An 11,869-nucleotide genomic window follows, 5' to 3' on the forward strand; every position below is an offset into this window, starting at 1 on the left:
TGGACAACCTGTCCCACTGTCCACAGGGTAGGAAACCTGGACTGAGACCCATGCTTGGAGGCAGCCTCTCCACTGGTGGCACTCTCAATGATGTAGCCTCAAAATTGAATGTAAGATTACAGTGGTAAATCCATGGCCTTTTAGCTCTGCTCTGCTGTTTAGTGGTGACATATTTATTTTCTGTTTTACTTACCTGCACTTTATAGTCATGTGTGCTTTTCTTTTCTGTTTTTCTTTACATTTATAGCTGATGCAGATGCATTCAAAATTCTACTGGAGATGAAGATGAAGAAGAGGCAGAAAAAGCCTACTTTACCAAGCACTGTGACTGAGCTCAACACCGAGGATGGTTCTAAAGTGTACGTGGTTGGAACAGCTCACTTCAGTGACAGCAGCAAAAAGGATGTAGTGAAGGTAAATACTAAGTGAGAGTCATTCAGCTGCATGTTTATAACATTGTCAACTTAGCATTAAGTAGAATGAAGTCGTCTCTTGGACTTGATTCTGTGCTGTAACCTCCAGACTCTGTTTTCTCATTAGCTGTTGGAGGGATAACAGTGCTGTGAGATGAACTAAGAGGCAGGCGTATTATCTTTATTTTTTTATAAAATACATTGCTTTCCTATCCCAAATATTTTTATTTTTCCTTAAATGCAGATACACTGCCAGTGTTAAAAGAAGTCTCACTAGTGACACTTGCATTGCCTGTCTCAGTACAGCATCACATCACACCAGCCATGCCTACTGTGGTTGTTGTATATTCACTGTGATGGAGGCATGCTGAGAAGAGGCAAAGCCGAGAACAGAAACTGCAGTTTACAGCTTCTCTGTGCTGGGGTGTATAATACTGAGCTGTAAAACCATGCTGCCCCAAACTTGGATAAATCTGAAGCTCTAGTGAAAGTAAGGAACTATTTCACGCTGTACCTCATGCAGAGTCTGCAGTTTAAAGTGGCCTTATTTTCCAGGAGCTAGAGGGGGAGGAATGTTGTGCAAGAATCATCAACCCTGGTTTTTACAGAGCTTATTCTGTCTCAGATTGCAAATGATCGTAGAGCATGGTCAAAGGAACTTTGGGAATGTGAAAAGTTTAACATCAAGTTTTTCTTCACCCTCTTCCCAACACAACGTGTTTTCCATCTTCCTGTCCCAAAGCGTCCAGTAACTTAATGACATTTCCTTGTCATCTTCCTTAATGTTTTTCTCAAGACATAGCTGTTTGGAGGAGTCTTATTTACTCTTTCACTGTTCTTTGAATTGAAAATTACTGCTGGAATGTGCTTTTATTAAGTCACTTTTCTCATTAAAGTATTAATATTGGCTGCATTTCCTTCCTAAACTGGTGTAAATAAAGTTATCTTTTCTAGACAATACAAGAAGTTCAGCCTGATGTAGTTGTGGTGGAACTATGCCAGTACAGAGTTTCCATGTTAAAGATGGATGAAAAGACATTACTAAAAGAAGCCAAAGAAATAAATCTGGAGAAACTTCAACAAGCTATAAAGCAGGTATGATTCCCACCATGAGAGTTAAAGGTTTGTGTTAAGAGCAGTTTGAGTTGCAACCAAAACCAGTGTTCTCACCAGCTGGGAACCTAATACTGTTCACCTAGGTGAGAGCCCCACTACAGTGTCAAAGTTAGGTTTGGTATTATTTATTTCAGCTATGGTATGGGGGGCTTCCATTCCACAATGGTATTGTTCAGGTGGTTGTTGACCTCCTTGGCAGGAATCCTCCTGGGTTTAACAGTTGCTGCATTTGCAGGACACCAGTCTGACTTTCTAACTGTAATGCTTTGTCAATACATTTAAATATTATTATTTCTGTGTCTGTGTCATAGCTATTTAGGGAGCACTTGATTTTGGTATTGTCTGTCCTGATCTGTTTAGCTGCATTGCTGCTTCATGACAGTAGGCCTTGAGGGAGGTTTTGGGAAAACTGGGCTGAAAAGTGTGTGATTCTATTAAAATTATAACTACCCTGGCAGTTTGACATCTGGAATGCATGCACAAAACAAGTGTCCTGCATTTTTTTCAGTTTCTTCACTTAGCTTGTACTTGGGAAATTTTAAGCTAGACACAATGGAACAGCATGAAGTTGACTTAAAAATGACAGGAAATTTGATTAGAATGCAATATGTGGTCCATAGTAAAAAGAGTTTCTAGTGTCTAGTTGAATGAACAAATTCATAAATGGTTATTTTGCTTGTATGTTAATTATATATTGGAATTGTTTCACTGATATAATGGGGGAAATTCTAGGATTGCACCCTTTGTAAGAACATTATCTGCATCCATGCAGAAGCATGTGCAGTGGCTAGGGGCTGGTCTACCTGCGTGTGTGTGCGCACATCGTGTCTTAGTGCAGCCTTCCTGACTCAGAGTTAGGCAATAATGCATTTTTCCTGTTTATTTACATCCTATCAAGTGAAAGAACGTTTTCAAACACTCGCATGTTGCATGAATTACTGCATCCATCTGTTTATTTTGGGTAAGGTGGATTGTTCTGATGCACGTAGCCAAGGAATTTATGTTCACAACAACTACAGCAGCATAGCTGGGGGTCTTCTGACCTAGCAAACAAGCAGAGAAGCTGAGATTTTTTTAATATCAAAGCTAAATGTAACAGTTTTTGCTGTGCTGCTCTATTAAGAGGAAAATATAATAGTGAAGTTTTTATTCCTCTGTGATGTAAATTCATGTTGGCAGCTTTGTAATTAGCACTTCCTACTAGGTCTTGAAGTGATCTTGTGTGCAGACTATAGGAAATGAAGACTGTGTTTGGCTCCAAAGCCAAATAATACAAATAATAATACAAAGAGAGTAATACAAAGCTCTTTCCTATTGTTCAGTGTTAGTCTCCTTTGTCACCAGGGGTAATGCAAATAATAAAATTTGGACATTGTGCCTTTTAAGTAATGTATTTCTCCATCTGTAGTCTCAACCAAAAAAACCCTCAACCTTCCCCTTTGATTCAGTAGCAGCAGAGATAACATAGCGGAAACCAGGAAAAATAGTCCAACTGTCTCATGCTTAATTATAGTGTCTTTGGTTTTCTCTACCAAAAATAAAACCAGCTGGTAAGTTGCTCAATCATGCTTCACTTGTCCTCTCTTTGAAATGTGCATTTTGGCCTAGAAGTTACACCAGAAGTCAAAGCCGCTTGTAACTTTTATCAAACCAGGAAAAGAAAACTGTGTCTTTTTATAATCACGTGGATAAATCTTAATCAGTAAAATTGCATTGCATTAAAGTCGGAAACTGAGCAGAGTGTTAATATAAAACTATAACACACTTGCAATGGGTGGCTGATATTCGCAGCTTATCAAGCAACTGTTGCAGGTTAAACAGCCTCCTCCAGCCCCTCCTTGAATTTCAAAACTCTTACAGTTGTTTGCAGAGAACTACCTGTTTGCTTTCCATTAAGCGAAACAACAGAGTGCAGACTGATATCTGGCTCAAATATGGATTGCCTGAAGATGCACAGTTAGCAGCTGACTTTAAACCAACCTGATAAGACAGGTTTTGTCTTATCTTCTCCCGTGGCTTCCTGTTTCCACTGTCTCTTCTGTGTTGTAATCTGAACAGGGCTTGCTTTTTAGCTGCCTCATGTCCCTGTGTGGCTGTGTGATTACTGGTCCTAACACAGAGGAGGAGTTGAGAAATCTCGTTGCAGGGCAGAAGAGAAAGTGGACTGGTGGCAGCAAAATCTGAGCTCAACCTCATTTTTTTTTAAACTGCTCCTTTAGGTAGAAGTGACCTCTGCAGGAGTGTATTGTAATGGGTTTTTTTAATGCGTCTGCCCAGTGAAAAAGCTCTTGTTTTGCAAGTGTAATACAGCCCTCCACGTTTGGGTAACCTACAGGATTGTCCTGCCAAACAAAATGGATATAATGTGAAATGGTAGGTGATAGATGCATCCGTATGGACAGGAGCAGGCTGCCGTCACCTGCACGTTGAAGTCTAACCTCCAGCGCACTCGCAGCAGTAGGAAAACCAGTTCCAGGTGACAAAGCTGAATTTGCACAGGGCTGCATCCATCAGAATTAGCGTTTTTAAAAGGAGGAGAGGACTAAAATAGATGGTTTCTGCAGTTAGTGCTTTATCCGTGAGTTCTTGTACAGTGTCCGCAAGGCCCCCTCCTTACACTGTGTTCCTACAAGTAGCATAAGCATTTCTATGCTGAGGCAGGTGGAAGATTTATCTGCTTCAGAAGGTCTCTGGCAGCTTCCAATAACAGATGCCCGGGGAAAGGCATTAGAATCTGCAGTCATGCTTTGCCCAGGTATTCCTCCCTCTTCCTGTCCTTTTCACTGTCTCCACATAGTCATGGTACTGATAGAGTGTATATTCCTCAGTCATGCTTTCCCAAGCCTCATGAGTGTTTAACATGTTTAATCTCTTTTAATATGTTTGGTATTTCTTTGCACGTTTTCTAGTTCACGTGTCCTGTTTTCAAGATAGGAGTCTGCTAAAGATGGTACTGCAGTGCGTTGATGTTCCTATTTTGTTTCTTTCCTGGTAATCCCTCTCACTCTTCTTGCTTTCTGACTGCTACTGAACATTGGGCTGATAAAATTGGTATTACCCTTTCTCTCTCGTGTGTGCTAATAGCTCTGCATCCTTTCACCTGTGCAGTTAATCATAGAATCATGGAGTACCAGGTTGGAAGGAACCTCAAGGGTCACCTGGTCAAACCTTTCATGACAAAAGTGTGTTCTAGACAAGATGGCCCAGAACCATGTCCAGCTGATTCTGAAAACTGTCCCATGTCGGGGAATCCATCACTTCCCCGGGGAAACTATTTCAATTGGTGATTGTTCTCCTTATGAAAAATTTTCTTTTTGTGTCCAATCAAAATCTCTCCAGGAGTAACTTGTACCCATTACCCCTTGTCTTTTCCATTTCATCCCTTGTAAAAAGGGAGTCTCCATATTCTTTGTAGCCACCCTTTAAATACTGGAACATGAAGATAAGTTCTCTCCTAAGTCTTCTTTTCTCAAGGCTAAACAAACTCAATTCTCTCAGCTTTTCCTCGTATGTCAGGCTTTCCAATCCTTTGAACGTTTTTGTGGCCCTTCTCTGGACTCTAGAAAGTACTTTCTACTCATGCGTTGCTTTATGTTTGTCTGTTGCATCGAACCTGTGAAATTATTGCCAGGCGTTCAGGATTTGGTATTCTTTTGTGGTCAGCTTTCCTTTATCCGACATTGATAATAACCTCTTCTACTATTTTCCTCCCATTGTGCTTTTGTACATTCTGCTTCTTATCCCCCTACAGTATCTGGCCAGCCAGTTGTTGCTGGTTGCTGCTACATACGGCTGCTTGTCACCTCTTGTCTCCTTGATGCTGAGCAAATATGGCAGGCACTGAGTTTCATGCAGGTTAACAGCACAAGTGATGCAGACGCTTCAGAGATGCAGCCCTCTGTTAGCTAGCAGGATGAATCTTTCTGTCATGGTGTAAAATACTTCAGTCCTGAAGGGGAGATCAGCCAGCAAATAACCTCAGGCTGCGTTATCCTAGTTTTCTTTTCTTAGTGGGCATCTTTTCTGAACTTCTGGAAACCCTTGTCCCCTAGGCTTTGGAACTGAATCTCAAGGATGCTAAAAAACCTTTTTCTCACTTCCCTCATTCTTTCTGGTCTCTTCTCAGGAGCCCAGTGCTCTATCTTTCTGCTACGTTTGCTAGTTTGTAGTATGGTAAAGCAGATAATCAAATGGCTTTGAAAATAACTCCTCTCTTGCTAGTTCTGGTCTTCAGTGATTCTTGAATCCATTTGACTGCAGAAACTGCCTACAGCCTTTAGAAAGATCAGACAACATCAGATCTGGCACAGGATGGGTCGTTTGAGCATGGCCATGGGAGCATGGAGTGGAGACCAGGACCCTTCACTGGTAACTTCATGCAGTTACATTAACTCCAGCTGTCCAGCGTAACCTCATCTTCAGTTGCATGAAGCTGGTGATATAGCAGGGAATTATCCTTTGGCAAGGGAGGGTAGGGGTGTGCACAAGTGCCAAATTGGAGGAGATGCATAAGCGAGGTACTGGTTATGCCTGTGGACAGGTAACACTCAGCCACTGAGTCTTGTAAAAATGATTGGTTGAAGACAGCTAGAGCTGGATAGAAGGAACATCTCTGAATGGATTTGATGTTTTTTCATTCTATTTATGAAAGGATAGGGAAGGAAAATTTTGTGTAAGTGTATATAGAAAAATATTTTTCTTTTTAAAAAAGTCTTGATTTTAGGTCTGTGTTTAAATAGTAATAGACTGTGTGAGGAGGGGCCTTCAGACTGCTAGTGGGAGTGAGTCATACTCGGGACTGTGAGGACTTTTCCAAGGTCTTAATGTGGTAAAGTTGTACACAGCAACTTCTTGCGCAACACTAGATTCTCTGTGTTTCTGTTAACCTAACGCGCCCCCAGCCTAGTGTTTCCCAGCATTGTAGAAGTGTTTATGATTAGACCACTAGCTGTTTTCCTCTCAGTATCTCTAACGTTACATTCACTGCTCATTCAATGGAGTGTACTTTTGTGGTCCCTCTCTTTTGTAACCAAATCAAGAACAATTAAATTCACAGAACGAGCTGTTGTACCATTCAGTTGTTCAGACACTTTCATATAGCAGGTGGAGTAAATGTAGATTGAAGCAAATGTGGCTGCTCTCCTTTTTTTCTGAACTCTACCATACATTTTTGTTGAAAGGGACTATACTTTGTTCACACATTGAAGTGAAAACCACTTCGCAATTGATAGGAACTGAAATAAAGGCTGTATTGATCAGTGAATTGGCTCTGAAAAGTAGCTTCAATGCTGCTTCTTCACTAAGATAATTAATTTTTTTTCACAGTGCATGCTGCTTCTGAGAAACCATGCAGTCTGTTCTTTTTTTTTTTTTGTAATGTTTTTCTCCCTGTTCTTGCCAGAATGGAGTCATGTCTGGATTGATGCAAATGCTGCTTCTGAAGGTTTCTGCTCACATCACAGAACAGCTGGGAATGGCCCCAGGAGGAGAATTCAGGGAGGCCTTCAAAGAGGTGCGAACTTGAAAAGGTTTATCTGGGGTCAAATTGCTGGCCTTTTGCTCCCAGAGCCAAACTAAATAAAACCATTTGTTAGTGACTAGAAAAGAGCACTCTGGCCATACTTGTGCTGAAGCCTATGAAGTAGTAAGAATTACCTTTGGCTTCAAAGCGCACTTGAAAAGTACAGAAGTTTGTAGGCTTAAGAAGCATAAAAACAACTCCAGAAAGGCTTCAAATGATACAGGTTTTTCCTGGTGATATTTCTGATGGGCTCAGTTTTCATTAATGATTTTTTTTTTTTTCCTGTTAAATAATTGTTTCTGAATCCTGGATATGGATTGTGGTCCTGCTGTTGGTGGTGTCAGGGTTTCAGGCTGTGAAAACCAACTCTGAAGCATTAATGCGACCTGACAGATTCATCTAGAAATACTGTTTGGGGAAGTGAAATATCCGAGCGGTCTGTTAATCTACCTGGTCTTTTAACATTCCCTTCTATACTACTGCCAGCTGTAATACTGGGAAGTAAATAGTAGATGGGCTTCTACTGTGTATCACAGCTGCTTTTTTTTTTTTGTCTGGGAATACTGAGACACTGTTTTCACTGTATGTATCTATCTTGCAGAAAGCATCTTGCTGGTTTTCTATAAATTAAGTACTAGTAAGGAAATCTGAGGTAACATAGGTATTAAACAATCAGGAATAATTTGGTGTACTTATCCTTAACAAAAAGAAAACTGTTTCAAGGCTTATTTTCCTGACCGTTCCAGACCAGAATGAATCATAAGTGGGGAAAGAAAAAAAAAAAACACGTATTAGCTCTGTCCTATTCTAAAGTGTTTGTTTGACCATATGGATAGGAATGAATTTTCTAGAAATTCTATACTGTGCTAAAATCTGTCAGCTACAGCAAAGTCTCACCTCTCATTGTCGTGTGGTATCTGGCATTATTACTTCCTGTTTCATAAGCTCCTCCTTGAATACATTTTGCCATGACAAATTGATAGGTTAGTGATCCAGACGAGTCCTAGGTAAAAGCAAAATGAGCACAATTGTTTAATCTCAGACTTTTTTCAGATCCAGACTGATACTGAGCCCCATCTGTTCACCTTAAGTAGTCATAAGCAGGAGCTTTCTGCTTAGGTAAAAGCAACCTAAGGGAGGGGCATCACAACTTGATGTTTTTATTCTAATACCTATTGCATTTTCTAGCTGACATATTTCCTTATAAAATTTACAAAGTACTACTTTATTTACTGCAAAGACAAGATATTTTTTGATGTTGAAATATGGCACTTATTGCTCGTCAAGACACCACAACAAAACCAAGCGTTCTGTTTAAGGTCATACTGTACTGCAGTATGATGTCTTGACTAGTGATTTGTATTTTCTTTTTCAGGCCAGTAAAGTACCCTTCTGTAAATTCCATCTTGGAGATCGACCCATCCCTGTTACATTTAAGAGAGCAATTGCTGCACTTTCTTTCTGGCAAAAAGTCAAGCTTGCCTGGGGCCTTTGCTTCTTATCTGACCCAATCAGGTATGAATAAGCATCCCATATGTTTATGAATTGCTCAATTCTTTACTTTGACTAGTTATGAGCTGGAAGTCCTCAGTACCCAGGCCGATGCGGTGAAACTTGGAAGTTAGTGAGAAGGATAAATGCACAAACTCCCTGCCAATAATCCGTATTTTTGAGAAGAAAACTGGCTTTTTGTTCCAGCTTTTTCTCTAATTGTCTTTTATTGCATTACTTTCAGATGAAGTAAAAGATTTGGTGATGGAGAATTCCTAGTGTACTTAAGAAAAAACTTCTATAAATTTTTTATTTTTATGCTGAAAATAAAATCTTCCCCACTACTGTGTGGGGATATTGTAAATAGGAGAGAAGGGCCTCCCTGTTCTATTTTACCTCCTTAAGATTTCCAAAGGACTTGGGCCTGCTGTGCTATGTTACACCTGGATCCAGGCAGCTTAAGAGCTGAATCATCTGTCTGAGGCCATTTTTGGAACAAGAGAAAACATTTAAAGTCTGCAGATATCATGTGGACTCCTAATGATTATTGCCTTTATTAAGGGATGTTGTTAGGAACTTTTGCTTTATGGAAGTATTTCTCAAACAGCTATTCTCTTGCTTAGTTTGGTTCTCCTGCCTGTCAGAGACACCCCTGTGCCAAATTTGCTTCCTCTTTCCACAAGTAGGTGTGTGATAAGTTGCCTGAACAACATGAGAACACATGCACAGCTGTGCTGAATTCAGTCTGCTCCTACCAAACCCTAGTGGTGGGAGGCTTGCCAGAAATGGATTCCCTGTGCACGGGGTCCCCGAATCTCAGTGCCTCTCTCATGCCCTGTGACCAGAGCTCTGCACAGCTCATGAAGTGAGCTGTGGCATATTTTCCAGTCTTTTAAAATTGGGCAAGGGCTCAAACTGTGTCAATCAAACCTTCCATTTTCTGATTTCAGCATTTACCTGTCCTTCCCAGTAAATAATTGCTGTTATAGTAATCTGTAAATGACTTTGACTCTCTTTCAATCCATTAACAGCATTAAACTATTTGCAGGCTTTTGGGGGCATTGGAGGATATATTTCTCTGCAACTTCTCCCGTTCTTTTATCCATCCTGAGAACATTTTGGTTTTCAACTGCAATATTAAGATAATTACGGTATATGCACACTAGCTTTCCACTGAGGCTTGGATATAACATCTCTGTCATAAAACTGATTGATCTGCTACATTGATTTTTAATGTAACATAGGGGTAGAGGCTCAAAAGGAAAGGCGTTTGCAATTAAGAAGTTGTTGGGGGGAGGAGGGTGTTGTGCAGCCAGCTATCAACATGAGAGTCTACTGAAAATGGAGTAATAATTCAGCACCAAATTTGTGTCAGCCAATTAGCTCTTCTATGATTTGTTGAAAGCTGGCAATGCATTTCTCCATTTGGTTGCCCCTGTTGACGTTTGTGGTGTCCTTTTGATCTTGAAAACTAAAGAAAGCATGTTTGGCATCATTTTTCAGTAGACAGTGATGCAAAACCAGATGATTCTGCTTCCACAAACTATGACTGTACCACAGCTGCGGGAGCAAACAGAGGGTTAACAGCATCTATTTAAAAATACATATATAAGCTCATTACATTTACTACCGCAGGATTTATCTGTTTATTTCCTGCCCATTTCCTATTTTTCTATTCAGGGAATTGGTTTTTAACTTCCAGCTTCCCTGCTCAAGACCTGTGATTGACACTAGGAACCTGCAGAACTCTTTCAGAACCCTCAGACTGTGCCTTATGGTGTGCTTTTTTGTTCCTTAAATAGAGACTCTCTGTGTTCAGTGTTCAGATCTGCTGCCTCGGAAGTGCTCTGTGCTGCTTCTTCTAAGCTTATTAATATACACTGAAAGTGGGGCACCATGATAACTATTTCCTTTGAAGCCCCCACTTTGAAGTGCTTTTGCTCAGCTGAGTTGTCAGCTTTCAAACTGGGAAGGATGAAAATCCGGTTGCACTGCCCAAAGGCAAGTGACCTCTCCTTTTCCTCTCTGTCACTGTAGAGGCGTTGTTGGGTATCCAGTTCTACAGGTTTACAGAGATTGTTTTGCCTTTGGAGAGAACTGGGGGAGGAGAACTGTAGAGTGGGGGACTGGTGAATTATGTGTATGATACCCAATTGTTTTTATTCATTGGTTTGTCCATATTGGGCTTTAAAAGCATAATAGATACTGAGAAAACTTACCTTTTTTTCAGTAAAGATGATGTGGAGAAATGCAAGCAGAAGGATTTACTGGAGCAGATGATGGCAGAAATGATTGGAGAATTCCCTGATCTTCATCGAACAATTGTCTCGGAACGAGATATTTACTTGACCTACATGTTGAAGCAAGCAGCAAAGCAGATAGAACTACCTCGAGCTTCAGAAAGTAATTGTTTTAAAGCAGATATCATAACCAGCAAGGTGTTCTTTGCGTACTAGTCCAAAGGGCAGTTCTCAGGAAATCTGGGATGTTCTATTCATGTGTGCCACGTCACATAAGATTACACTGCTTAAATTAAAAAGGGATACTTCTGTTGCAACCATGTAGAGCAATAGACTCCAAATTATTATTCCTTTCTCATTATGCTGTTTAAAACTGGAAAATACTAATTAGCCTGACAACTTTTTCAAAAGGTAGGCATCTGGTATTAGAGCACAGCATCGGACAGTCTAGGCTTATGTTGTCTATCTCACGAAATTCATTGTCATCACTAGCTGCTCAGGAACACATTTCTTGCTAAATTAATTGCCTCTAATTTCAGTGTCCTTCATATTTTGCTTATTATAAATTTGGCTGCCAGAAACCTCGATGATGTGATAATGATAATAAAATGCGACTCTGCATGTTTCAGCAAGGTGTAGGCATAGAGAATAATTGCCTTTCTCTACCCTTTGCAAGTATTTTGCTGCCATGTGGGATCTGCATTCCCTTCCTTTATATGAACATGCTGAGGTACGGGTTACCTCTTATTTACTATCTTAAGATGATGCTGTCTGTAATCACTTCAGTGATTTGCAAACCTCTGGCACTGTCTTGTGATTGCAGAAATAGTGAGGGGATTGCACTTGTTTTCTTGCATCTCCCCTGCCTAATATTACCTCAATGCTGCCTTCAGAAAGTTTGTCCAAACACACAGTATTTCCTGTTAGTGTAGTTGGTACACCTGAAAGAGGCACAGATGCATTCAGTTATTTGATCCAAAGAGGCTGAAAATTTAGTTTTATTGTTGGGCCTGACTGGATCATGAGCCACAAGAGGAACTGTTTAGCAACTCCCCCACCTGTTGTTGTTCTTTTTTTTTTTTTTTTTT

At 40.3% G+C, this 11,869-nt stretch overlaps 1 protein-coding gene across 1 annotated transcript in view; it reads left to right on the forward strand.

Moving 5' to 3' along the window:
- The window catches only part of TRABD (TraB domain containing), a 21,277-nt gene that overhangs the window by 4,825 nt on the left and 4,583 nt on the right, over positions 1–11,869 (forward strand). The window contains exons 3-7 of the mRNA XM_010138480.1: positions 248–414; positions 1,368–1,508; positions 6,931–7,041; positions 8,426–8,565; positions 10,772–10,944. Coding sequence (XP_010136782.1) covers positions 248–414; positions 1,368–1,508; positions 6,931–7,041; positions 8,426–8,565; positions 10,772–10,944 — 732 coding nt within the window. The remainder of the gene's footprint in view (positions 1–247; positions 415–1,367; positions 1,509–6,930; positions 7,042–8,425; positions 8,566–10,771; positions 10,945–11,869) is intronic.

This window comes from Buceros rhinoceros, unplaced genomic scaffold, assembly GCF_000710305.1.
Source record: "Buceros rhinoceros silvestris isolate BGI_N320 unplaced genomic scaffold, ASM71030v1 scaffold16166, whole genome shotgun sequence".
NCBI classification, from domain to species: Eukaryota; Metazoa; Chordata; class Aves; order Bucerotiformes; family Bucerotidae; genus Buceros; species Buceros rhinoceros.